Source organism: Microtus pennsylvanicus, chromosome 17 (assembly GCF_037038515.1).
Source record: "Microtus pennsylvanicus isolate mMicPen1 chromosome 17, mMicPen1.hap1, whole genome shotgun sequence".
Lineage (NCBI taxonomy): Eukaryota > Metazoa > Chordata > Mammalia > Rodentia > Cricetidae > Microtus > Microtus pennsylvanicus.
Genome location: NC_134595.1, coordinates 27,046,112 through 27,072,954, shown reverse-complemented (window position 1 = coordinate 27,072,954; position 26,843 = coordinate 27,046,112). Strand labels below are relative to the sequence as shown.

The 26,843-nt window shown below is 49.9% G+C and overlaps 2 protein-coding genes across 5 annotated transcripts in view; one reads left to right on the top strand and one right to left on the bottom strand.

Annotated features, from left to right (window-relative positions):
• Ano7 (anoctamin 7) overlaps positions 1 to 13,962 on the top strand; it is a 33,387-nt gene extending 19,425 nt beyond the window's left edge. Inside the window, exons 11-24 of the mRNA XM_075951809.1 lie at positions 463 to 559; positions 1,452 to 1,595; positions 1,666 to 1,803; positions 2,278 to 2,376; positions 2,454 to 2,556; positions 4,282 to 4,393; positions 4,899 to 4,953; positions 6,360 to 6,457; positions 7,547 to 7,680; positions 8,613 to 8,818; positions 8,927 to 9,069; positions 11,189 to 11,279; positions 11,642 to 11,761; positions 11,935 to 13,962. Of these exons, the coding sequence (XP_075807924.1) occupies positions 463 to 559; positions 1,452 to 1,595; positions 1,666 to 1,803; positions 2,278 to 2,376; positions 2,454 to 2,556; positions 4,282 to 4,393; positions 4,899 to 4,953; positions 6,360 to 6,457; positions 7,547 to 7,680; positions 8,613 to 8,818; positions 8,927 to 9,069; positions 11,189 to 11,279; positions 11,642 to 11,761; positions 11,935 to 12,012 (1,618 nt within the window). The 3' untranslated portion in view covers positions 12,013 to 13,962. The remainder of the gene's footprint in view (positions 1 to 462; positions 560 to 1,451; positions 1,596 to 1,665; positions 1,804 to 2,277; positions 2,377 to 2,453; positions 2,557 to 4,281; positions 4,394 to 4,898; positions 4,954 to 6,359; positions 6,458 to 7,546; positions 7,681 to 8,612; positions 8,819 to 8,926; positions 9,070 to 11,188; positions 11,280 to 11,641; positions 11,762 to 11,934) is intronic.
• Positions 13,963 to 16,575: 2,613 nt separating this feature from the next.
• The window catches only part of Hdlbp (high density lipoprotein binding protein), a 72,829-nt gene continuing 62,561 nt past the window's right edge, over positions 16,576 to 26,843 (bottom strand). For all 4 annotated transcript variants that reach the window (XM_075951975.1, XM_075951972.1, XM_075951974.1 and 1 more), the window contains 11 exons: positions 26,253 to 26,474; positions 25,952 to 26,170; positions 25,346 to 25,484; positions 23,818 to 23,972; positions 23,076 to 23,180; positions 22,711 to 22,845; positions 21,242 to 21,385; positions 18,134 to 18,319; positions 17,550 to 17,666; positions 17,210 to 17,338; positions 16,576 to 17,067 (listed from right to left, as the gene is read on the bottom strand). In XM_075951975.1, coding sequence (XP_075808090.1) covers positions 16,981 to 17,067; positions 17,210 to 17,338; positions 17,550 to 17,666; positions 18,134 to 18,319; positions 21,242 to 21,385; positions 22,711 to 22,845; positions 23,076 to 23,180; positions 23,818 to 23,972; positions 25,346 to 25,484; positions 25,952 to 26,170; positions 26,253 to 26,474 — 1,638 coding nt within the window. In that variant the 3' untranslated portion in view covers positions 16,576 to 16,980. The remainder of the gene's footprint in view (positions 17,068 to 17,209; positions 17,339 to 17,549; positions 17,667 to 18,133; positions 18,320 to 21,241; positions 21,386 to 22,710; positions 22,846 to 23,075; positions 23,181 to 23,817; positions 23,973 to 25,345; positions 25,485 to 25,951; positions 26,171 to 26,252; positions 26,475 to 26,843) is intronic.

The following is a 26,843-nucleotide window of genomic DNA, read 5'->3' as shown; positions in this document are numbered from 1 at the left end:
AGAGTGTAAGGCTTTTCCTATAATAACTGGCTTTGTGTTTTATTTTATTGTGTAGCTGGACATCCAAAAGTTATCTTTCATTATTATTGTTGCAAATTTTCAAAAACAACTGCTTTTTAGAGAAAGGATGGTGGGGTTGGAGATGTAGCTCAATTGATCGAGTGCCCGCCTGGTATGCACGAGGCCATGGCTTTGGTCCCAGCCCTTCCGAAGCCAGACGTGGTAGTGCACACCTGCAATCCCAGCACTCAGGACATGGAGACAGGGCCATCAGAAACTCAAGGAATCCTCAGCTACGTAGTTCAAGACCAGCCTGGGCTATGTGAGACCCTGTCTCAAAAAATAAAACAATAACCCAAAGTTCTAGGGCTGGAAGAGCAGGGACGGCGTGAAGGGGAGGGGTGGGGCTGACTTGGGAGGGGGTGCAGCTCTTCGGTTCCTGGAACCACCTACACCCCACAGGCAGGAGCTGTGCCACAATTCCGATGGCTTTGACATGTGCCCGCTCTGCCCCGACTGTTCTTTTTGGCTGCTCTCCAGTGCCTGCTCTCTGGCCCAGGTATGGAACAAGAGATGGGGTGAAGGCGTTGGGGGCTTGCAGCTCCCATAGATCCTGGCTCTACCTGTGAAGTCAGAGCCCTCGGCAAGCTCTGTTAACTTTGCTGCCCCTAACCTTAGTTACCTCTATGATACAAAGCCTCCTACTCCAGATGAGATGACGTCAAGGGACACATCTCCTGAGAGTCACGATCCAACCCACTACAGCTCCCAAGCCCCCTGATTCCTGTTTGCCTTGTGTGTGAAATGTATTCCCCGCCTGGTCAAACTGTTGAGCTCTTGCCTGGGTTTGAACCCCTCCACATAAAGACTGTAGTATGCCCGAGATAGAGGCAAGAGGATCAGGAATTCAATGTCTTCCTCAGTGGCATGGTGAGTTTGAAGGTACTCTTAATAAAAAAAATAAATAAATCGGACTGGAGAGATGACTCAGTGGTTAAGAGCTTTGCCTGCTCTTCCAGAGGTCCTGAGTCCAATTCCCAGCAACCACATGGTGGCTCACAACCACCTGCAGTGAGATTTGGTGCCCTCTTCTGGCCTGCAGGGATAGATGCAGGCAGATTATTATATATATAATAAATAAATAAAACTTAAAAAGAAAAAGAAATGCCTTTGCCGGGTTGTGAGAATACTGCATAAATAATAAATAAATAAAACTTTTAAAAATAAATAAATAAATGAATAAACAAACAAACAAATAAATAAACAAACCAAAATTCCCGAGACCGGGTAAAACTAGGTACTTGTGGCTCCTGAGCAGAACACTTTTCCGCTTTTCTCTGTGAGTCTGGGGCATCGTGGTGGGCCTGTGTGGGAAGATGGTCCGTTAGAGAACGGATGTGTGAGAGGACCACTAGTCCCTGGGAAGACGCGGATGCCCCTCTCCCCTCCAGGCTGGGCGGCTCTTTGACCACGGTGGCACTGTTTTCTTCAGTCTGTTCATGGCGCTGTGGGCGGTACTGTTTCTGGAGTACTGGAAGCGGAAAAATGCCACGCTGGCCTACCGCTGGGACTGCTCGGACTACGAGGACATTGAGGTGAGTGAGCTGGGCTGGGTGGCTTCTGGAGAGGAAGGGTCACACCCTACCCAGCACGGTTCCCTTCCAGGAGAGGCCTCGGCCCCAGTTTGCTGCAAGAGCTCCGACGACAGCCCTGAACCCCATCACTGGGGAAGATGAGCCCTACTTTCCTGAGAAGCGCCGTGTTCACCGCATGCTGGCTGGCTCTGTGGTCCTCCTGATGATGGTGAGGGGACCCTGCCACCCCGCATTCCCCTCTGCCCGGCCTGAGTGCTCCTACAAACATAAGATTCTCACTGTCCTCCGGAAAGACTCTGTGCCTCAGGGAAGGGCCGGAGCCCAGGGCCAAGGGATGCGCTCTCGCAAAGGATATGTATGTACCACGAGGGGTTCTGGAAGGGCTTCACCATGTGTGGCACCCAAAAATGAGCATGGGGCACACTAATCAGTTTGGTACCCTCTAGCCAAAGGCTGCTTTAAAGGACCCCAGCCCTCTCCGGGTATGGAACCCAATTTAGGGCTGTAAGGAAGTGGACAACATACAGAAACTACCTGGTATCCTAACCTGACAGGGGACATGGCCAGGCTGCAGATGGGAGCCCCTGGAAAAGGAACCCGTGGGGCTGCTGTGGACCCAGAGGCCTGAGGGTGTGGGTACCGGGTCTACAGCAGGGGGCTCAGGACTTTCCCGGCCCTGCAGGTGGCCGTGGTGATTATGTGCCTTGTGTCTATCATCCTGTACCGGGCCATCTTGGCTGTCGTCGTGTCCAAGTCAGAAAATGCCTTCCTTTCGGCCTGGGTGAGTCTCCGCTGCCTGTTCTGGGGGCTTCTGACCGTGCTCCTCTGCCTGTTCCCTGATCACCTGTTCCCTATCAGGCTCCACGAATCGCCAGCCTCACAGGGTCGGTGGTGAACCTTGTCTTCATCGTCATCCTCTCCAAGGTCTATGTGGTCCTGGCCCAGGTCCTAACAAGATGGGGTGAGTGCTGACCAAAGCAATACAAACACAGACCAACTACCATGCACCCACATCCCCAAAAAGGTGTCTGAGCCGTCTCCCAGGGAGCTCCTTACAGGACACTAGCAGGGAGAGGAAGGTCAAGAGCACTCAGCCGGGGCCTTGTTTCTTCCGTCCTCCCAGATCCCTCAAGCTTGTGGAGTTCTCACAGTGAGGCAAGAGCCTCTAGAACAAGGACTAGGACCTCCATCAGGTGGACCAGCTCAAGCCACTCCAAATGGTTACCAAGTGTCTGCACATCCTCTTGTCTCTGTCCCTAGGAGCTAGATGCCTCTCCCCCTGCCTCTGCTTCTCCACTTTTACTTCTGTTCCTGTCTTCAACTTTCTCTAAGAACGCTAAGAGGCCTAACTACTCATCCCACAAGACCTTGACTAAACCAGCCCTGGCCAAGGCCCTGAGGGGAGGGGACAAAGCAAACTCAGGGCACAGTGATCATGGTCGGAAAGGGAATACAGTATTATGGGATGTTCCCAGGTAGGTGCCAGGAGAGTGGTTTAGCAGTGTCCCAAGGAGAATGAGTAGGGGAATAGGAGCTGGTGTAGGTGTTCCCACAATTGTGGGACTTTGGGTCCTTTTTTCCTCCAAATGACCTTTTACGTTTCCACACTGGTCTTAGCAAATTTTTGTTTTTCAAGACGGTTTCTCTGTAGCTTTGGAGCCTGTCCTGGAACTTACTCTGTAGATAGACCAGGCTGGTCTTGAACTTATAGAGATCTGCCTGCCTCTGCCTCCTGAGTGCTGAAATTCAAGGTGTGTGCCACCACTGCCTGGTGGTCTTGGCAATTTTTTTGCACTTATAATTCAGCCTTCAACCTTGACCAGAAACTATTCTGTCTTTGGACACTCCCCCCAACCCCAACCTTATCTATATACACTTTAAAAATGATTACATTTATTTAATGCATGTGTATGTGTGCTCATGTGTCATGGCTTGTGTGTGCTATGGCACACTGGTGAGGGTTAGTTCTCTCTGGGGAAGGAACTCGGGTCATCAGGCTTGGCGGCAAGCACCTTCGTTCACTGAGCCATCTCACTGGTCCTGTACACGCTATTTTAATGAAGACGCAAATGTTTGGTTTTAGTGTTCTGGAGTTTTTTTGATCAACTATTTCAGGTATTTCTAATTGTATTAGTTATCTTTTTTGCCACTGTGACCAAAATACCAGACAGAATGAATTAAGGGAGGAATTCCGTATTCCTGATCACAGTTTCAGAGGTGACAGTCCCTCACAACAGAGAGGGTGTGATTCCCACGAAGCAAGGAGGGGAATACAGGACAGGATCAGGTGGCATACAGATCCCAGAACACCTTTTTCCATGCAGGCTCCAACTCCCAAATATTGTCAGTATATTATTAATCCATGTGATTAATAATATTGATCCACTGATAAGGTCATAATCCTCATGAGCTAATACTCTCTGGAAACAACCTCACAGAAAGACCAACAGGCCTGCTTTAATCATCTAATTTAAGCAAGCAGACAATCAAGATTTACCACTGCTTTAATCAACATGTCTTAGGAAAATTTAGAAGTTAGAAATGTAGGACTGCTGTATGTTGATCCCTCCTTTAATAAATTTAACATATCTGGACAACATGGCTTCTTCCTCACCCTGGATGGTGGTGTGGTCTCACGGGAAGGGGCCAGTATACCTGGGTAACTGAGTGCAAGCCTCATCTGCAGAGATGCACCGGACGCAGACCGCATTCGAGGATGCCTTCACCCTCAAGGTGTTCATCTTCCAGTTTGTCAACTTCTACGCCTCGCCGGTGTACATTGCCTTCTTCAAGGGCAGGTAGGGGTCACCCTCCTGACTTGTCACCTCTCCCCTGGGCAGGCAGGGGGTCACCCTCCTGACTTGTCACCTCTCCCCTGGGCAGGCGGGGGGTCACCCTCCTGACTTGTCACCTCTCCCCTGGGCAGGTGGGGGGTCACCCTCTCAACTTGTCACCTCTCCCCTGGGCAGGCGGGGGGTCACCCTCCTGACTTGTCACCTCTCCCCTGGGCAGGCAGGGGGTCACCCTCCTGACTTGTCACCTCTCCCCTGGGCAGGTGGGGGGTCACCCTCTCAACTTGTCACCTCTCCCCTGGGCAGGTGGGGGGTCACCCTCTCAACTTGTCACCTCTCCCTGGCTCAGCTTTGCTCCACTCTGTCTGGTGTGCTCAGGGGGGGGATGATGGGTGAGGGGCGTGGTTCAGGACAAGTCTGTGCTTCTCCCAGGCCAGGCCTCAGGGTGGGAGAGAGAAAGGTGACACTCAGAATCTAGTCCCTCACAGCCTCACAACTTGGACCCTGCTAGGTTTGTGGGATACCCAGGCAACTACCACACCTTGTTTGGAGTCCGAAACGAAGAGGTGAGTGCCGAGGACACACCTAGCCAGGGAATGGGGGCTAGGCACCCTTTGTACCCACCGAGGCCTTCATTTGATGCAGTCCCTTTGCCCACCTCCCACCACTGTCCGAGCCAGTGGCCAGACTTACAGCTGCTTCCCAGGACCACGACTCTTCGCACATCAGCCCCAGGTCCTGATCGGCAACCACGGTCTAGAGAATGCTCACCCCATGGGTCTTAGGCCTTCTCTGCTTCAACCTAACACACACCCTAGAGGCATACAAACCCCCCATGAGTCACAGCACTGCTGAGGCCAGTACCCCACAGCCTCACTATCTGGGGTTCTCCCAGGGCTGCCATCCTCCACTAGCCCTAGTATGCTCTGCTTGTCTTTGGGACCTGGGAACTCTGGGAATCAGGAGCGCCTGGCTTCTCAGATGTGTGGTGGCCTTTGCAGAGGATCGCAGGTGGGTTCCTCTGGAGGTGACAGAGCCACAAGACACCAAAGCATAAATACCAAAAAAGGAGTAAGAAATGAACCCTATATTGCCCAGACTCCCCCCAAAATTGTCTCTACACTTCCAGCCTTGTTAGCTGAGGGCTGAGCAGGATTAAGCAGAGGTACCGGCAGGGTGGTGGGTACATCTGGAGCTGCCCACTGGTGACTGTGGAACTGGAGATGGGGACATGGGGTTCCGCCACCCTTACTGAGCACCGGATCTGAAAAACCCTTCTCTTTTTAGAGGAGGGAGAACAGAAATCTTCCCAGGGCCTGGGCCATTGTCTTCTCTTACTTCAAGGCGGCTCAGCTCCTTGAGGGGCGCTGTCCACCTTTGCATTAAGGGTAGGGAATTGTGTGGGGAGAGGCAGAACAACCAGGCCCCTACCTCGGGAGCATGCCTGTGGCTGCTGTGCAATGTGAGGTACCTCCCAGCTCTTGGGGAGATGCCTAATTCAGACTGGTGTCGGTGGGGAAAGGGCTACCACGTGGTCTTGCACTGAAATCATTCAAGACTCTGCGGCTCAAGAATGGCTGGACCCAGGTGCTGCCCCCAGCACTGACTGGTTCTTAAGGATTTCCCACCTGGAGAGGATGACACCCCAGTGTGACTGAGGCTCCCAGGCACGGCATGCATTCCTAGAAGCTCCTGGGGTCTGATTGTTTACTGACCACATCTTGGGTCTTCCCTGGAGCTGTGGCTGCAGTTGGCTGAGGAGCTATCGGGCACTAACTACAGCTGCCCAGCGGTTGCTCCCATACATAACTGAAGTGGGGTGGGAAGGGCTGATCTCTGCAGTTCTCAAGGTGCTCCAGGCATGTCCTATGGGAGGTGGGGGTACAGAAGCCACCTTTGAGGCAAAAAGGAAGCTGGATGAGTGTGTGAGCCTGGTCCTGCCCCCAGCTCACCTGAGGTTGTGCTGTTGCAGTGTGCGGCTGGAGGGTGCCTCATTGAGTTGGCACAGGAGCTCCTGGTCATCATGGTGGGCAAGCAGGTCATCAACAATGTGCAGGAGGTCCTTGTCCCGTAAGTCACCTTCACCTTGTCCTGCAGTTTCTCGGGTGCTAGGAGACTAAAGGGGAAGGCAGGACCAGTCATCCCAGGACCTCCATGTCATAGTGTGAGCTTCATGACAGTCTCTCCCATCCGTTGTTCTGACTGGGGTGTTGGGGAGCTCTGTCAGGGGAGTGCTCAGTGGGAGGCCACGCAGGCCAGCACACACTTCCTATTAACAGCAACCAGCAGGAGAAGGATAAGCAAGGGGAAGCTAGAGCCTCAGGCCTGACTCCTAGACTTATATGCCTGTTTCAGGTTCCCTTGTTAGGGACCAGTTCCCCATTCCTGTCCCACTGTGGAACTGTGGCCTCCCTCACAGACTGGAGTCCTCCAAAATGTCTGCCCAGGGACAGTTTCCTACCCGAGGCCACACCAACCCAGATGCCCACTACCACCTGCAAAAGGCAGGGTTCACCCTGACGCTGCAACCATGGCAGTCAGTCCCTGGAAGCATCCTGACTTCTCTGGTATTCAGTGGGACGAGGAAGTCCAGGGTCATGCTCAGTGTCTGGCAGGTGCAGGTCGTGTGAGGAAGCCAATACATACAATCTGATAACTGTATAGGGATGCAATTGTATCAGGAGCACCCCCATACAATCTGATAAGCAACCTATGTGTTCCATGCATGACACCTCACAATCTCTGACAGAGCCACATCCACACAGGACTGATACTTGCCTCCGAGATGTAATGCTGCCAGTATGTGGCCCCAGTATGATGAAGCCAACATACCTAAGTCCCCATGGCCTCTGCTTCCATGGGACTCAGCTGCTACCCTCAGTAGTTCCTTCCTAGCCCTGCCATGGCTCCACCCTCCAAAGGTTCCAGGGAGCTGGGGGGTTCCTTTCTTGAGGAAACAGCAGGCAGCCAGGAGGGCAAATTACATCACGGGGCCAGGGGCCTTGGAGGAGTCTGATTCGCAAGAACTTCAGACCAGACTGCTGTCCCGCCCAGCCTCGCCTGAGAACAACGGCCCATCCAGGGTGTGTGTCCTCTCTGACGAGTTCAGCCATCAGCTGCACGGGAACAGCCAGGCCATCTTCTGCTTCCTACCTGCAGAAAGCTGAGGGGCTGCTGGCAGAGGTGGTACTCCAGGAGAAGGAAGGCTGGCATGGGGACCCACCCAGCACCTTGGGAGGCTGACTACCAGCTGCTGCCTTGTGAGGGGCTGTTCCACGAGTACCTGGAAATGGGTAAGACCCACAATACAGCTTTGCTGCCCCTGGCCTACCCTGAAATGCAATGTGTCATTGGGAGGTGAGGGCACACAAGGGCCCAGGGCCTCTAGATACCTGGAGAAGAGCTGCTTGGGCAGCAGAGCTGGGGCGGGGTTGGGGGTGGGAGAGGGGGAGTTTGGGGGATGCCTGGGAGTTGACGCTGTGTATTAGGAAAAGCAGGTCCTGGGGTAGAGCCAAGATTCTCCAGGTGGGAAGATAGGTACACCCGGGGCCATGCCAGCCTAGAGGACTAATTTCCTCCAGCTGTTCCCTCAGGTGTTAACAGTCAAGTAGTGGCCCATACCCACAGCTTGAGGGGTGTAATGGTTTTGAGGGCGGGGTTTTGCCTGACTAATACAAGGGAGATCTGGCCCAGTCATAACTTAGTGAGCACAGCGGCTCAGCAGAACACGTGACTGAGTTGCCTGGCAACCAAAGCATAAGCAGTAACAGTTGCAGGCTCTTTCTGTGGATAAAATCAGGGTGGGTTAGGGGGAGCAGGTTGATATTATGTATCCACACACCCTCCACAATGGCATCTGAAGACCTCCCTAGCAATTTTATAGAAGACCCATGCTGCCCTTGGAGAAAAAAGGGAGGACAATCCTAAAGCCAGAGGCAGGTTTTGCTCTTCTTCCTGCCATTAGGAGTCCCTGACTTCAGGTGTACTGGGTGGCCGAGGCTGTCAAGGAGCACCAATATCAGAGCAGTGCGGATCAGGGCTCCCAGGGACCAGTCAGGAAGGTGGGCAGTGGTCCTTGCTCTGAATACAACAGGAGCGGAGGAAAATAGGGTGAAATCAACTGCTTGGTGCTTTGGTGGGCAAGCTGGGCATCCCTTCCCCATTCCCGCCTGGGGTGGTCTGAGAGGTTTACCAGCTCCAGCCCGCGGCTACTCCTGTCCCGCAGTGCTGCAGTTCGGATTCGTCACCATCTTTGTGGCCGCCTGCCCGCTGGCGCCGCTTTTTGCCCTGCTCAACAACTGGGTGGAGATTCGCCTGGACGCGCGCAAGTTCGTGTGCGAGTACCGGCGCCCCGTGGCCGAACGCGCCCAGGACATCGGCATTTGGTTCCACATTCTAGCCGGCCTCACACACCTCGCCGTCATCAGCAACGTGAGCGCCCGGGCTGCCTGCAGAGTGCTGCGGTGGCAGTGGCGGTGGCGGGCGGGTGGGGCGGGTGGGGCTGGTGCTGCTGACCCTGTGCTCACCCCCTCCCCGCAGGCCTTCCTGCTGGCCTTCTCCTCGGACTTCCTGCCGCGTGCTTACTACCGCTGGACGCGCGCCCCCGACCTGCGTGGATTCCTCAACTTCACGCTTGCGCGCGCGCCGTCCACCTTCGCCGCTGCACACAACCGCACTTGCAGGTGATCGGGCAGCGGGGAAAGTGCAGGATTCGCTTTCTAGGTTGTTGAGATTCATCCTCCCCCCCCCCCCCATGCCCCCACTTACCCCCAAGATGTAGTGCTCTTTTGTTTGTTTCTTGGGTTGGTCTCTCATGTATCTAAGGATGGCCTCGAACTCTTAAAAATTAAGATTTTTTATTTATTTATTTATTTATTTATTTATTTATTTATTTATTTATTTATTTATTTATTTATTTATTTATTTATTTTTTCGAGACAGGGCTTCTCTATGTAGTTTTTATTTTTTGTTTTGTTTTAAAGCCTGACCTAGAACTCGCGCTCTGTAAATCAGGTTGGCCTCAAACTCACAGAGACCTGCCTGTCTCTGCCTTCCAAGCGCTGGGATTAAATTTGCATTCCACCACTGCTTGCCTGGCAAAAACAAAACAAAACAAAAACAAAACCCTTCTCCACCTGGTTCCTCGCTAGAACTTCCTGTCAGCTACTTGCTGGCTCAGTCTCCTGGCTGCAGGGGAATTTTATTTAACCAAACACATTTTTGCATCATTAAATAAATGTTTCAGAGTGTATGCAAAAGTAACATACCTTAAAATACTATTCTAGAACACTATCAGATTTAATGGTGTATCTTCCTGACTCTGTTGGTTGTTGTGTTGTACAAGCTGGTTCTCTCGTCCCATGTGGGACCTGGGAATGGAACTATGGTCATGATGGCTTGATGGCCGGTAACGTCCTACTGAGCCAGCTCGCTGGTCCTGTAGCTGCTTCTTAGGTAGATGTCTTCCCTCTGAGCATCTTTCTCTTCCTACTGAAGTACATTGTATTTTTTGTTTTTTTTTTTGGTTTTTCGAGTCAGCGTTTCTCTGTGGCTTTGGAGCCTGTCCTGGAACTAGCTCTGTAGACCAGGCTGGTCTCGAACTCGCAGAGATCTGCCTGCCTCTGCCTCCTGAGTGCTGGGATTAAAGGCATGCGCCACCATCGCCTGGCCATTTTATTTTTTTAAATATTTATTTATTTATGTATATGAGTATTCTGTTTGCATGCACACCTTTATTCCAGGAGAGGGCATCAAATCCCAACTAGAGATGGTTGTGAGCCACCAGGTGGTTGCTGGGAATTGAACTCAGGACCTCTGGAAGAGCAGTCAGTGCTCTTAACTGTTGAACCATCTTCCCAGCCCCCTTGAAGTACATCTTTTAAGTAGTTTCTTCAGGAAGGATGTGTGATGGGTAGGTAGGCAGGTTCAGGCTTTTGTTGTTATTTATTTGAGACAGAGTTTTGGTATTTAGCTCCTGATTGCCCTGGAATTCACTATGCAGACCAGGGTAGCTTCAAACTTGCAGTGATCCTCCAGCCTCAGCTTCATGAGTGCTGGGATTACAGGCATGTGCTACCATGACTGATCAGTTCTTCATGGTTTTTAAATTTTTTTTTTTGAGCTGAGGATAACCCAGAGTCTTGCACTTGCTAGGCAAGCACTCTACCACTGAGCAAGATCCCCAATCTCAAAATATACTTTTATGTGTGTGTTTTCCTGTGTACAACATGAGTACATTGCCCACAGAGAAAGATCAGAACAGGGCATCAGGTTGGGCATAGTGGCAAACGCCTTAATCCCAGCACTTTGGAGGGAGAGGCTGACGGATCTCTGAGTTCGAGGCCAGCTTGGTCTACAGGGTGAGTTCCAGGACAGCCAGAGACACTACACAGTGAAACACTCTCGAAAAAACACTCTGCCCACCAAAAAAAGAAAAAAAAAGAAAAGAAAAAAAAGCCATGTGGTAAGGGAATAGAGCAGCTGCTGACTTGTCGAGATTACGTCTTCTGGGTGTAAGAAGATAGATATCCTTTGTAGAAGCCTCATTGGGCTGTTACATCTATTAAAAACATTTGCAGCTTAGCTTTCCTGCCCACCCATTCAGAACCTCACCAGCTGAAGATACTATCCGAGTCCCTGTTTGGGGGTAATTCCTGTTACAAGGACCATTGATAGAAAGCTGGTCTGTGGGCAGCACCAAGGAGGCAGAGAAGGGGAAATGGAAAGGCTGATTCTAGACGGACCATTTGCCAGCTAGAGCTCAACTCAAAAGTGCTACCCTGAGTCTTGTGTCTCCTGCAGGTACCGGGCTTTCAGGGACAATGATGGACACTATTCCCAGACGTACTGGACTCTCCTGGCCATCCGCCTGGCCTTTGTCATCGTGTTTGAGGTATCCAAGATATCTGAAAGTTCTTTCAATGACTCCCATCTTGCTGGCCCCTTACTGGTTTTGTCTAACCTAAGCCTGTGGCATGGGAAAGATCAGTAAGGCCTAAAGAACCCCCATTCTGTTTTCCCAGCCCGTCAAAATTCTATGCATCTTGTTTTCCCTTGCTCGCCTCTGTCCCTGGCTCATACTTTTGAGGATCGCAAGGTGCCATGGGGAACTCTGAGGGGCTGTACAGCCTGGTCTCTGTGGTCTAGGCCTCTGTTGGTCCAGCAGTTGCACTCACCTGGGGATCCTGCCTGGTCTCCTGAAGGCTAGTCTGGGCTTTTGTTTTACCAAGGTTGGGGTGGGGCTTCTCCCGCCAGCACGTGGTGTTCTCCATTGGCCGTCTTCTGGATCTCCTGGTTCCTGACATCCCAGAGTCTGTGGAGATCAAGGTGAAGCGGGAATACTACTTAGCTAAGCAGGCCCTGGCTGAGAATGAGGTGAGCACCCGAGCCCTGTCCCTCATGCTCTCTCTGGCTACATGACCAACCATGGGCCTTGGTTTCCGCCTACTCAGTCCTGGCAGCACAGCTACAAAGTGGGTGAAGGACTGAGGGCTTTATTGTCACGTCTGTTCTGTAGTCCACCTGACAACTCACTTTCCCCAAGACAGGCTCTCCTTGGAGCAAGTGGAGTGAAGGATGACCGGCTTCCAAGCTCAGAGTCTGGGCCTTCCAGCCTAGGGTCTTAGAACTGGTAACCTCTCCTCCATCTCTGAAGTCACAGGAGGGGTTACTGGAGGCTGACACACTTGCCTGGAAGCCTGCTGAGGATGCACTAGGAGCCACTTCACTGTGCATGTGTTGCTTGTATTGGTTAATGAATAAAGAGACCGCCTTGGCCTGATAGGGCAGAATTTAGGTAGGCAGAGAGGACTGGACTGAATGCTGGGAGGAAGAAGGGCAGGTAGCCAGTTGTCTCGGTCATTTGTTGCACGTGCTCCTGGCCCCGACTCAACTTATCTCCTATGCTTGGTTTAGAATAACCATGGCCCTTGGCTGCCACAGTCTTTGGCTCACACATACTGCTTGGTTACCACCTCTACTAGATATTCCTAAGGCCACCAAAAGGAGACATCTGTTGGCCTTTAGGAAGCTATCCCCTACTGCCATTCCCAAGTCCCATGAGCCAATGATCTCAAGGCAAAAGGGCTACCTGAAGGGGCTTCTGTAGCTCTCATATTTGTAGTGCTGACCATTGTCCTCAGAGCACCTGTCCTTCCCTCCGCCACGACTTTCTCTTGTCCCCAATAGGGAGGATCCCTGTTTCCTGTCCCTAAACCAAAGACTAAGGGTCCTCTGTATGCAGTCCTGAATCTTAGTGACCAGGAGGTGGCTTTACTGTTGACATAACCTTCCCTCCCCCCACCCCCATCCATTGCATAACTTCTGTCATTGTCAACTGAGCAGGTTAGACTCTGGGGTCCCTGCCATTCCGTGTGATGGTGTAGGGTCAGGTCACCCCTCCAGTCCTACCCTCTGCCTTTTCCTCACATGGCCAGTACACATCTGCACATCTGGCTCTCAGACCTGAAACATCCGAGGCCACAGCTTGCACCTGCTCTTCCTTGCATACCCGATTACCTCTGGGTTCTCTCTTGTCTTGGCCTCTTTATCCTGACAGATCAAGGTCTCTGCAGTATCTATCCCCTTTGTCTCCTGCGCTTTCCAGTGCTGGGCACAGAACGGGGAAGGCTGTGGAATGAAGCCTTACCCCTTATAGTGGAAGCAGGAAGGACCGAACACAGAAAACAGATTTCTGTGATACCTAGTGGGTCTTTCCTATTTCCTCTCCTTTTTGTTACTTTTCAGACTGGGTACAATTTGGGCCGTTTCCTCCTGTTAGCTGGGTTAACTGATGGTTAATTGCCAGTTATTTCCTAACTTAGCTGCCCACTCATGATGGGACCCGGGCCTTTCAGTCACACTGGAATAAAGGTCTCAGTCACTCTTACCTGTGCTTATTTCTGTAGGGTTCTCGGCTGCGACAAGAGAGATGTGCAGTCTTGGAAGGGGCTGGGAAGCACACACACTTGCTTCAAAACTTCCCCAAACCACTCACTCACCCACCCATTGTTAACTTTGGCAACTTCTGGCCTCAGACGTGGCTTTGTGCTCACTCTGCCATTTGCCATGGGTCACAGCTGCCCACTGAACCTTGCATGGCTACTGGACAACCTAGCCAGTTCAATGAATGCATCTACTAGGTAGCCTTACAACACCAACTACATTTACTTGCTTCAAGCTGTTTGTTCTGCTGTTGTAATTTTTAAAATCTATTATTGTGGGTAAATATGGGGATGTCTGCCACAGCTCACATGTAGCCATCAGGAAACGACTTTTTGTGGGGCCAGTTCTTCCACTGCGGGTTCCAGAGAATGCCAGGCTTGGGCAGTGTAGTGGTTCGAATGAGAAACGTCCCTGGTAGGCTTTGGCAGCTGAATACTCCATCCCCATTTGGTGATGCTATTTGGGGATGTTTAGGTGTTGCAGCCTTGCTGGAGGAAATTTTATGGCAGAGCAGGCTTTGAGAAAAAGTGTGCCGTTCCAGTTGGTGCTCCTCATATTTCTGGGTAGAGCTGTGAGCTTTCATCCTCCTGCTGTTATGCTGTCTCCAGTATTGTAGACTTTTAAACCTCCTGGAAGCATAAGCCAAAGTAAAGTTTCTTCTGAAGGTTGCCTTGTTTCTTCAGTGACAGTCACTAAGACATGCACCTGCTCAGCCATTGTACTGGTGCCATCTTTAAAATATTAAAGTCAACTTGACCAAACAGAAGGAATTTCACTGAAACCAATGCAAGGTGGCCCACACTTATACATGCCCCTCACCCCATCCAAACAACTACGCCAGGAATGAGTCATGGATTCCCAGTGACTTCCTCTGCACACCAGGGAGAGCCTTATATAGGAGGTGTTTATTGGCTGTTGGGACCTGAAGGTAGACGGGTTGTGGGGTCCTGTTTTTATTTGGAACCGTTTTACTCAGGATGCACGTCTTGGGATGGAGATGCTGGGTTATCAGTCTTCTCAGCACCAGAGGTGCTATGCTAGTTCCCTGCTCTTTAATGGGATCTTCTATCTCAAGGGAACTGGAGTAGCCTTTCCTACCCTTGCTGTCTCCACCCCCTTCCTTCTTAGCTTCTACAGTCTCCTGGCAGGACCCTGCCTCCAGGTCAACCTCAGCCTGGTGTTGGGAAAGCCTGTCAGGAAATGTCAACAGAAAACCTGGGGATGTTGCGGGTTTTACAAAGATCAAGCTGCTCTCCAAGCAGAGCTGTCTCAGTTAATAGCTCAGGGGAAGCCACTGTCTGGGATGGGTTAAGGTGCAGGAACAGGCAAGAGTTCCCCAGGGAAATCCCACTGAATAGGACAGAATTGCCAGAGAATCTAAAATGGATCAAGAAATTACCACTTAGTCACAAGGAGAGAATATATATTTGATAAAATGAGTCTCATCACACTGCATCTGGTTTTGGGTTTTATTTTAGAATTTATAAAATTCCAGTGTCATCCATATTCATGAGCCTTTACACATGTTTGCATATAATTTCCAAATTCCAAAGTTAAGGCCAAGGGATGGATGTAGCTATGGAAACAGGACATGGAAGACATTCAACAACGAGGAAAGGACACTCCCCACCCCTGCCTAGGCCCCTCAGCAGCGTGGAGGCTACAGAGAGGTGACCCAGGCACAGTCAATTTCATAGTCCTTATTAACAATCAGAAAAGGAGTGAGTCTCTCAACAGTGTAGGGTAGGGCTTACGTCTACAGCACTTAGCAATAAATGGAGATGTGCAAAATCCTGTGGTGATCATCTCAACTTTACTTTCTGGGGAAGGAGGAGACTGGATGTTGGATGACTGTGAAGATGATGAGGGGGCTGGAAGGGCAGGAGGGAAGCAAGGTGTCCCCAGCCTCATGCAGATGGGAGAAGAGACAGCTCCCAGGAAAGGCAGGGACGCCCTCTCCCTGTCTCCCCCGCCTGGCCCAAACTGCCGGCCTACCCAGCAAAGCAGATGTTCTTTCCCATCTGACTATCATTCCTATAATGGGGTACATGTGGGGTTGCTTCATCTACAGGGAACTCAAGTTAGACTTGGAGAAGCAATTCTGGATCCATTTAGGAGTTAAGAGTCTACAGGTAGCCAAGCCTGAGTTAGTAAGTGGAGAGTGAAAGACTTCGGAAAAGGTGTCACAGTAGCAGTGACAACTATTTCCCAGGAAGGCCATGAGATGGGCACAGGTTGGCTTTTCTGGGATAGGACATGTTGCTAGTTGATCAGATGACCTGGAGATAAAAGACCTCCTCAGTCTCCATAACACAAAGGGGATACTTCTACTGGGGACCACTTTTCCTGGTCAGGGCTGGGGCCAGTAGTCCAAGTTACCTCTTGCACCTGAGAAAAGGCCTCCCTCAGCTAGCAGCACTCCCTGCACTGGGTCCTTTGTTTTCATTCTGCCTTCCCTTTTAACCCATGCTAAATGACAGCCTCTCTTGATGACCTTGCCCTCAAACCTGTCCCTCAGGACTGCATAAAGCGTCCAAGTATGCTTGCTAGAGCCTACATGTCAGGCTGGCTGGGAATGAGCACCCTGCTCAGCACCAGCCCCTAAATCATGTGGGTTGAAGGAAAGCACTAGCTTACCCTTCACTCAATGGTAAGCCCAGAATCACCAGAATGTCTAAATCAAGAGAAGAGCCTTGGAGGTGGCACTAGCCCACACGAGAGTACTACCACACTGGCTGAGGTAGAAAGAAGGCAACTGAACACAAGGTGTCTAGGTGAGGCAAAGAGGCCAAAGGTTGTAGGAAAAGTCGAGCTGTCACTGGGTCAAGCCCCCTCTCCCACCAAAGAGAAGCCAGTCTCTACCTCCCCTTGCCTCCAAAGTCTCAAGTCATCCCAGTCCACTGTGACAGCCACAGGGAACCCAGGTGACATACACACAGCCGTGCCTCTAGGGCATATACTCCAGCGCATGAGGCTGAAGCTGCAGTAGAAGCCGCTGATACTTTCGGAACCCAACATGGGTATCATCAGTTCTATCTTGAGGACCCAGGCCACCCTCTACCTTTACCCACTCGATCACCAGGACATCTGACCTCTTGCTGCCCCAAACCATGCCTTCCTCCTCTCCTGTAGCCTGTGCTAAGCAGATTTTGACAGCTAAAGGTAGCTGACTGCTTTCCACAAGAGGAAGGTGTGGGTGACAGGTGGCGGGCAGGAGGGAGGTGGGAAAAGGAAGAGGGCAAACGTTTTGGCTTTTATAAAGTCAAGGAAATTTATTTCCTGAGGTCATGACACAGGAAGTCAGCTCCTAGCCGCTGGAGCTCTGGTGTGAAGGTCAGAGTGCTGACTACATGCTGGGTGGACCAGGAAGCTGGAGTCTGTGATCACGAAATGCTCGATTACCTTGCTTAGTGTTTCACACAGTGGCGTGCCTGTCCCAGAGCACAGCATCAGGAGTAGACCCTGAGCCTGCTGGGTGCTGACCAGGCCTGGAGAAGCAGCCACTCAAGGCCAGCCCACCAGGCTTTGCTGCGAGACCTCGGGGAGGGGGAAGAGCATCAACAATTTACGAGGGTCCAGCTGCTGGGTCAGATTGAGACGAACCATCATCTGGGTTTGGGCAGCAGGCTGGAAAGGTTTCTTTTTGATCATTATCGTTTGGGACCCCAAGGGAGGGTCTTGGGAGCCACCTGAGCCCCAAAACTGGGAAATTCTTCAGAGCTGCTCATATCAGGAGCCTGTGGGGAGGGAGGACACAGCTTTAGTGCCAGGTGGCTCTCACTGACTTATATAGTTTCCAGAGTAACTCCACTCATATCCCACTATCCCAGCAGCTTAGCCCGTGTCCTGGGGTACAGGAATACAGAAGTGCCACCTGACCTTCTCACTGCTGTTGGAGGTCCAGGGAGCATCTCGCACCACAAAGCCTTTGGATGGTGCCTTGGATTCTTCATGTGCTGGGGGCTTCATGTAAACCTGCAGCGCCTCACTGTCCACCACATCAGCCAGCTGCATGGCAGAGAATGTGGTGTTGGTCAGCTACAGACAGCCAGCTGACCATTTTGCTAGATGCCACAGGGCCACCCACCCACCCACTTGCCCCTACCCATGCTTGGTTGTCACAGGATTATAGCCAGGCCTCCAACTAATCAAGGGACAGGATGCTTCAGAGCCCAGCCTGGGCTGAGGGCCCCCTAGATCCTGCCTGCACAGGACTCACATATTCCTCCTCTAGGTTGAGGATGTGGTCGATAGCTTCCTCCACATTCTCCGGGAGTCCTGTCACAGTGACGCAATTGGGGTCTGGAGCTCCACTCTGTGGGAAGCGAATGTCCACCTGGAAGAAGCAAATGTCAAAGGGCATTAAAGGGAGGACTCTAGACCAAAGTTCACCATCATACTTCTATTCTTAGTCAGTGAATTCAGGAAAATTTTAGGAAGTCGGGTTTTAGGATTCTTCACTTGAGGCAGTCACATGCATCATCCTGCCAGACCGCCTGGTTTCCTGAGGACAAAAGGCACCGAGTGTGTGCCTGATAGTCCCACCTTGCAGAAGAGCATGGCAGATATCCTGATGACTCTGCCCTTCTGTGAGCCCTCATTATTGTACTTACCAATGATGTCAGAGTACAATACTGACCTGCAGCTTGCAGGGGCTCTGATCCTAATACCTTAGAACCAAATACCCATTCCCTCCTAGCTCTGTGTGGTCAGTAGTACAGGTAGGAGTATGCAGGTTGCCAGTGTCCTGGGAAGGATGGGCATTCTAAATCTTGTGCTTCAGTTGGCTTTGTCTGGACTCACCTTGAACTCATCCATGATTTTCCGGATGGCTTTGCCTCGGGCACCAATGATGCGGGCATGCACACGGTGGTCCAATGGGACATCCTCAGAAACCATCTGCTCAAGCTCACCCACAATTTTCAAGATAGCGTCACGGGCAGCTTCAGTGTTCTTTTCATACCCTGTGATGGTGATTTGATCCTGAGGCTTAAAAAGGAGAATTTAGTCAGAGAAGAGAGTGACTCTCCTGGGACGCCCAGGATCAGCAGTGTGCTGCGAGTAGGCTGACCTGAGGAAATGACACACGGCAGGTGTGTGGATGGCGGTTCTTCATCAGACCACACCTTAGGGGAGAGAGTCATTCTCTCAGAATAAGGTCGAAACACATCAGGTGGCTGATGTAAACCACAGGTTAAGGGCTGGAAGGATGACTCTGCAATTAAGATGCTTGCCATACTTGCAGAGGACCACAGTTCTTAGCCAATTCCCACCACCCATGTCAGGCAGCGCATAAGTGCCTGTGACTCTAGCTCCAGGAGGTCTGATGCCCTCTTCTGGCTTCTGTGGATACCTGTACTCATGAGCCCATACACAAATACACATAATTAAAGCTAAAAATTAAAACTTGGGGCTGGAGCTATGGCTCACTGCTTTCATAGATGGCCTGGGTTTGGTAATCAGCTTCCACAGAGCTACAAACATCACCCACAGCTCCACATCTCTTCTGGTCTCCTTGGGTACTACATACTGGCGAAACATTCATACACTCAAAAACAACCACCCAGAGTTAACATCCATTAAGCACTTATTCCTTCCCAAACCCCCAGAAGGGACAGAAAGGAGGGCTAGTGAGAGGGCTCAGTGGATAAAGGTGCTTGCTACCAAATCTGACAACCTGAGTCTGATCCCCCGAACGAAGATGGTGGAAGGAAAAAAACCACTCCCTCAAGCTGTTCTCTGATCTCCATGTGTGTGCTGTGGGGGTGGGGTGGACACATTTGTATGCACATGTACACACACACATGTACATGTGAGAAATGTTAGAAAAAAAAATCAAAAAGGACAAGGCTAGGAAGGACACCTGATGATGAAGATGGAGAAGTACCAGTAGGCGGCTTCAAGAAAGCAGGCACAAGGCTGGGGACTATTGACAAAGTTCCCAGCTTCTTAACCTGCTTTGGAGGTGTCCAGGACCTTTAGAGTCCTCTCTGCTCACTCAAAACCCACCAGCTCAGGCCTCCAGATTTGAGCAACAGAAGGACATGTGGGAACGAAACAGCAGCAGTGTTTTCATTTCCTGGACAATAGGCCCCAAATAAAAGGACAGAACACAGAGAGACTACACAAGTAACAAATACCTGGAGTTAACATTAGGAGGCAGAAAGATCCAGCCTGGGAGGGAAGCAAGAGATCTAGGAACAAGGGGAGAGGCAGCAGACTAAGAACTTCCTGTCCAGACTAAGGGTAAAGCTAGGCAGCGGATCCAATTAAGGTTCACCCAAAACAGGCATGCCATGGCCATGGTCAGCACACTCCACAGAATCAGTTCTGCAAGTGCAACTCTCACAGGAAAAAGCTGTGGGTTTAAAGAGATTGTGGCTGGTAAGATGGCTCAGTGTGTAAAGGCGCTTGCTGCCAAACCCAGTGAGTTCAATCTTAGAGACCTACATGGTAGAAGGAAACAAACTGACCTCTACACATACCCTATGGCATATGTGTGCCCTATAGAAAGAGATGCATCTGCTCTACCCTACTGGGCGCACAGATTAGTTAAGTCAAAATGGTGAATCAACCCCTAAAAATATTAGTAGTTACAGGGAATCTGATGGGAGATTAGGCATGGTGAGGATAACAAACTATATATTTTTTGATGATTTACATATACACATGTATAAAATCCGTTGTCCTCACTATGCCCCCCCCCATTTGGGGACACGTATATTTGGAGATATTAAATATCTCCAAATTGAGGGCTGTAGAGATAACTGAGCTGTTAAGAGCACTGGCTGCTCTTCCAGAGGGCCCTAGTTCAATTCCCAGTATGGACATGGTAGCTAATAATAAGGAAGGACTGAACTCATAGCTGAGGGGAATAAGCAAACTTGGAGATGAGGTGGAATGGACTGTGTGTCCACCAGGATGGAACCAAGTGAGGAGATGAGTTACCCTTCACATTCTTTTATGTATAACAGGAGGCTGCGCAGAGCTCATCAGGGACCATGGCTAATGGAATGGGGAATGCAGAGAATCTAGATTGGGCTGGCTTTTATCCTTCTGCTTTCAGTATTTCAATGGAGCCTGGCCACAAACTCTTGGCACTGGTAGACATAGTGTGCGCATATGTAGGCATGATGGCTCAAGGAGGAACCAGCTGGAGGGTCAGGGCTTGGCTGTCAGGAGTGCCAGAGTAGGCACAGGGAATTTAAAACTGCTCAGATAATAATCAAGGAAGCACAAAGCTGACAACTACTAGGCCCTGGTTCACAGCTTGAGGTGAAGTCAGATTCTCACACCATTGTCCCTTTAACAGATCCACTTGTTTCCCACTTGACAAATCTGCCTAAGTATAACTCCCAAGTCAAGCAGGGCATGGTAGTGCACGCCTTTAATCCCAACACTCAGGAGGCAGATCCATGTGATTTTAATGCTAGCCTGTTGTTTTAAATCTAAGTCAATAAAGACTTGAAAGTCAGATATTGGGGTGAAAACCTGCTAGATCAGAGAAGCTGAGAAGCAACCAGCTGACTTTCCTTTTTGGCTGGAGACCAGCAAGAGAGCATATCTCCACTCGTCCCAAACCTAAAAGGCCTTAAGAGCCTTAAGTCCCTTCCTGCTCTTTTCTGTGCCTCTCTCTCCATCTTCCTGAGTGCTCCATACTCTCTATGGCTCCGCCCCATGATTCAAGGTTAACTAATTTATTAACAGTCTTGGAGTTTCACAGTGCTATCAAATATCCCACATTAGCCTATTCTACATACTGAGTTTTGGGACAGCCAAGGCTACATAGAGACCTTGTCTCAAAAACATCATCTTCAACAAAAACAAAACAAAACCCAGGTCAAGGCAAGGGTCAACAAGATTCTACCTGCCCAAGTGTTCTAGCTACAACCTTTTAGATGGTCATCTTACCTGGTTCCCATCATCTTTATCAGGAAACTGGATGTTCACCTCATGCTCTAAGCGGATCTGGGTGATCACTGCCCCCTTTCTCCCGATAATTTTGGGATGGTATTTGGGGTCTACAGTGACGCTCAGCTTAAAACTCCTTAAAGCCTACAATGAAGTGAGAATGAGGCAGAGGATAGGGTGGTTGGGGAGGAGGGGGTGGGGGAGGCAGGGAGAGAAAAGGGGATAGGGAGAGAGAGAGAACTCGTGAGTATGAGCACTTATATTTAAAACTAAGCCACTAGTACTCAGGTACCATTTCCAGCCTGATTTGTTTGTTTTTCAAGGTTGACCTTGAACTCAGAGATCCAGCCCCCCAGTGATGGGATTACCACCCCTGCCCAGGTCCAGCCTGATCTTTAAAACGTGAGCCAGAGGGGGCTGGAGAGATGCCTCAGTGGTTAAGAGCACTGGCTGCCCTTCTGAGGTCCTGAGTTCAATTCCCAGCAACCACATGGTGGCTCACAACCATCTGTAATGAGGTCTGGTGCCCTCTTCTGGCCTGCAGGCATACACACAGACAGAACATTGTATACATAATAAATAAATAAATATTTAAAAAAAAAACATAAGCCAGAAACTCTAACAAGCAGAGGCCTTTAATTTAACCCTGGGGTCCAGAAGAACTACGTATTGCTTCGTTCCTGCTATAGAACTATCTTGTTCATGCCTCACCTAGTATATAATTGCTTGTGAAGTTCTATTCTTGCTTTCTGATTTATGAACCAGGGATTTGATGAATCAGTTTGAATGAAATCTTCTAGGTCTTTTAGGGCTGGCATATAGAAGAGGCCAAGACATTTTCTGTTTGGAACCATATTTGGGGGATGGGCTAAAGGATCTCTCACAGGGAATGTTAAATGGCCCACCCTGTGCCAATATTTTGTAAGCCAGCCAATGAAAATGATCTGTAAGCAGTTTCCTGGAGCCTGTCTGTCCACAGGACAGAGAGATCGTTCAGGACCTCCATAGCCCAAGGCTAGAGATGCACCACAGCAGCCATAATGTGCACAAGCCTCTGGGCTGTGCTACCACGGGACTGCCCACACATGTGCGCTCACACACAACTCTCCCGACAAAGGGCCAGTTCCCCAGAGTGACATTCCACGTTCCCAGACCACGCCCAACTCCCAGCAGCATGTCACTCAAAACTCTTTACAGAGCACCCTGCCAGAGGCACAGGAGCAAGCTACTTATCCCTGAGATAAGGTACTATCTTCTATACTTTCTGTAGAAGCTGATACATCAAAATATTTCTCTTGATTTGGGAGTAAAGGAAACTCTGAGCTTTTAGCCTTTTCATAGCAGGACCACCAGATTCTGACAAAACAGCAATGACACCTGGCTTGGCCTCCTGCCCTATTGTCTGAAATAGGCTCTGAACTAGACTGTTTCCTACCCCAGCCCAGCCCGGCAGCCTCGTTCTGGCTCACCCGATCCTCCTGCTCAGCCTGTAGCTCCTTTACTCGATCCAGTAGCCCCGTCTTAGCCCTGTCCAAATTTGCTGCAAGGCCAGTGATGGCGATGATGTCTGACTGCAGTTCGGGAGCTGGTACATGTATATTCACCTGTCACAACAGAGCCAACAATGTCTAGAGGACCAAGATGGAAAGGGAATGATGCTCACCTGCCTTGGGGAATTTGAGGGAGACTGGGAGGAAGGACAGTGGCTGACTTAACAAAACGACGGAGGCAGAGCCAATGTGGGTTGATGAAAGACAGGAGCACTCAGAGGGCCATGGGTTTTTCTCCAGATAACAGTCCCCACATAGTATAGCACCCAGTAAACATGGTTTACCTCAAACTCATCCATCATCTTGCGGATTCCACTTCCTTTCTGCCCAATGATATAACGGTGAAGGTCAAAGGGTACCTCTACCTCGATGGTGACTGGAACCAGTGCCTAGAAGAACAATGGTAGAAATTAGGTAGAAATCATGAGCTCCAGATCAACAGTCTACATAGATCTCAATGCTCAATGAAAAGAAAGGACAGGGAGCACAGTCTAAGGTAATGCTGGCAGAGAGGATTTACTCTTGCACCTATACTTTGGCATTTAGCAGGCCAAGGCCCACTGGAAAGACACAGTATACTAAGGCCCAACTCCTGACATGCCTCTGTGGTTGTGACAACTTCGCCAAAGCCTGTGTGGGTTGCAAGGGAGTCTCCTGGACAGGTGGACCAGTTATCTGCACTCAATTCCCACATTTATGGCCTAACATTCCTCAGTCTTTGCTCCAGCATGGCAACAGTCAACAGATCCTGCCATGCAGGCATTGTCTGGATGAGTTCACATCCACCCACTAACGAGATCCTTTTACAGAGCCATGGCTATGGCCCAGGAGGCTAGGCCCTAACACTGCTGACAGGGAGTAAACTATAGAATCCTGAGTCCTGGTGAAAAGAAATGGCCTGCCTGGGCTGTGTGAGCAGCGAAGAAAGGCTTGCACTTTTGGGACTGAAATGGTAGGATCTACGGTCTGCTGCCACCCGGGCAGAGTCTGAACCACCAAGGAAGAGAAAGAGTGAGGCAAACGCACCTCCAGGGCTTCCTTGGCAGCCTCGCATTTCTCTTTCCGGCCAGAAATGATTATGATGTCACACCTCCTGGGAGAGCCAGGGTCAGTCTCTTTGGTCTCTCTGCCCTCTCCAGCCTCATCTCCATTTTCTTGGATGGAAGGCTCCACACTGTGAACTAGGAATAAAGGGAAAAGCCTAGTTGACAACTGTAGAGGTATAAATCACATACACACGTGAGTCACAGGCGAGCAGAAGTCTGAATGCTGGGGAAGCTGTGATGCAGCACTCACTACCCAACACTGGTACGTACAATTCAATTCAAGTAACCTAGCTCTGGACAGGGATGGAGGGTTTCAGAGATTTACGAATGACAAAAAGAAGAGGCCAAGATAGGCCCATGATAGTTCCTCATGCCAGAAAGAAAAAGCCCCCAAATAAAGGGGCATGTCACTAGGACACAAGCAAGGTGTAAATGCCCAGATAATATTATCTTGTAAATACCCAGATAATATTAACCCATGCTTCAAAATGAGCTAACAGAACAAACAAATAATGAAAGAGCCATCAACTGAAATTCTAGGAGAGGGTAGCTCTGAAGACACACTATAAATTATGTAATAGCTCTGTGATACTAGACGTGATCTTGATGAACATGCCAAGGTTAAGTCAAAGGTTCCTAGGAAACATTCACTGATAAAATAATTGTATAAATGCATACTCAAAATTAGAAAATGTATTGATAATTGGGGGATGGGGACGGCTAAGAAAACACAGTACAGCTCATTATGCTATTCCATGCACTTTTTCCTCTGGTAAGTGTTTCAACACTAAACTGCTGAAAACAGATTACTTACTCAGCTTTGGAATCCAAGGAGCAGTATGGTCAAGATTCCTAATAAGTGGCCTGCATCCTTAGGAAAATGGACTGGACAAATGCCATGGACACCAAGCCAATGACAGTAGTAAATATACAAACAGGGTGCAAGGTGTTTCTAGATCATGCAGATCAACCAGGACTCATCAGTACTAAAGTCCACACCCTGTGTTTCACACACGCAAAACAGGCAAAGTTCATACATGACACTTCGTTGGCAATGGATCACATTTAACTCTTCTTGTCTTCAACCAAAGTCTCCTATTACCAACTACCCAAGTAGAACAAGGTAACAAGCATTGTTAGGCTTAAGGCCTTTCTGGAAGAGATATGGGGTACTTTAACGGTGCCCCCGGGCAGAGGTAAGAGGCTTGGAGAACAGGGTTCTTTACGGCTGAGCAGACACCTCTCTACTACTCAAAGTAGTGTCCTAGAAAAGAGTGGAACTAGACTCAGCAATTTCCTAGGTAAGACAAAGGAAGCTCCTGGCCCTTTTAGGGGTCTTGTCCTGTCTTTACAGACCAGGAGGATGAAATCCATGCTAGCATTTGAGCATCATTCCAGTGCCGAAACAAGAGGCAAGAAAGAACCACCATTTGACTCATTTGACAGCACCATGGGTAGTGATGGTCACCACCAATGTGATCACCAGAGCTAAGCTTAAGTAGACCCACCTGGGTTCTCCTCTCTGTCTGGGAACTTAATTTGAACATTGTAGTCCCTAGTGATCTGCTGGATTCTTGAACCTTTGGGGCCCATGACAGATCGATGGAACTTCTGGGGAATAGCACATTCCACAGTCACTTGAGCTTCCTGAAGGTAGACACAAGAACGAACAAAGGTCAAATACAAGTCACAGTATAGCTTCTCCCTACCCATCTTCCCTACTAGTTCACACCACCTTTTATGAAGGGAACCTAGAGATCCCAGCATGAGTGGGTGGAGGGGTACACAGGGTAGGGGGGCTGGCCTCCTGCAATGGATTCTAGTAAAAAAGATACCCACAACCCACGGAAAGTTTTTATTACACAGACTCATATAAATATATAATACCTGCCTTACATACAAGTGTTGCCTCACTGAAGCAAGCTGCCCATGAGACACTGTCTGCTGGTGAGCAGTCACATCAGACATCAGCTGACTATTAGCAGAGGGGGCATAAGGCCTTGCAAGGAAGACTATAAGACATGTGAAGAAGGGGACACTCTCAGGACAGTCTCGGTGGGATTCACGGACACACAAAGGTAATCAGAGTCCAATCAGAGCTCCCGGGTGCTCACCAGATCTTCAATGATTTCCTGGATGCGCTTTTTGGCTGCCTCCACACAGTCCTTGGCACCCTTGAGGGTGACTTTGTCACTCTGCGTGCCAGAGCGTGGGAAGCTGACCATCACCCCTCCATATTCTTCAGCGATCTCTCGCAAAACCTGCCCTCTTCGGATAACAAAATGGCGGTGGTGCTTGGGATCCACCAGCATGTAGTCTTCAACCACATTATCCTGTAGTGAAGAAAGGAACTGAAGAAGATGTACTCTCCTACCATAGCATGAGCAGCACTGACAGCTAAGGCCTGCAACTTACCAGGTTCTGGATCAGTGCTTCCAGCTCCTTCTGGGCCTCACGGACAGCATCCTCTTTTCCTATGATTGTGATCAGGTCCTGGTCCTTATCCTCAGCAGCTGGGAATATGATGCGGGCTCCAGTACTGTCACGCACCTTTCGGATTTTACCTCCCCCTTTGCCAATGAGGAATTTGTGATATTCTGGCTTGGCTCGGATGTCCACAGTAAAACTCTTGGTTTGCTGCAGAAATAAATTACATGTATGTTTGCCCCTAACAGCCTGCCTGGGCCACAGTGTACGAGATCTGAGAAGTAGGGTGGCCTCTCCTTATGCATTTTCAGTGTCCTGTGTTTTATTAACACCCCACACCCAATAGAATTATCACATCTTACACCCCACACAAGAACACCTAGACAGTCATTTTTCTCCACAACCATCAGAAAAATACAGAAATAACTCTGGTCCAGTTAGTTATCAGCAATGACTAAACTTCTCCAAGCCATTTGTTACCCACTAGAGGTGTGCTAATGTGTGGGGGCAAACAGGCACAGTGCAAGCCCTGAGGAGAGCAGGGTTTACTGGGCCATGGCTCTCCCACTTTTTCATATT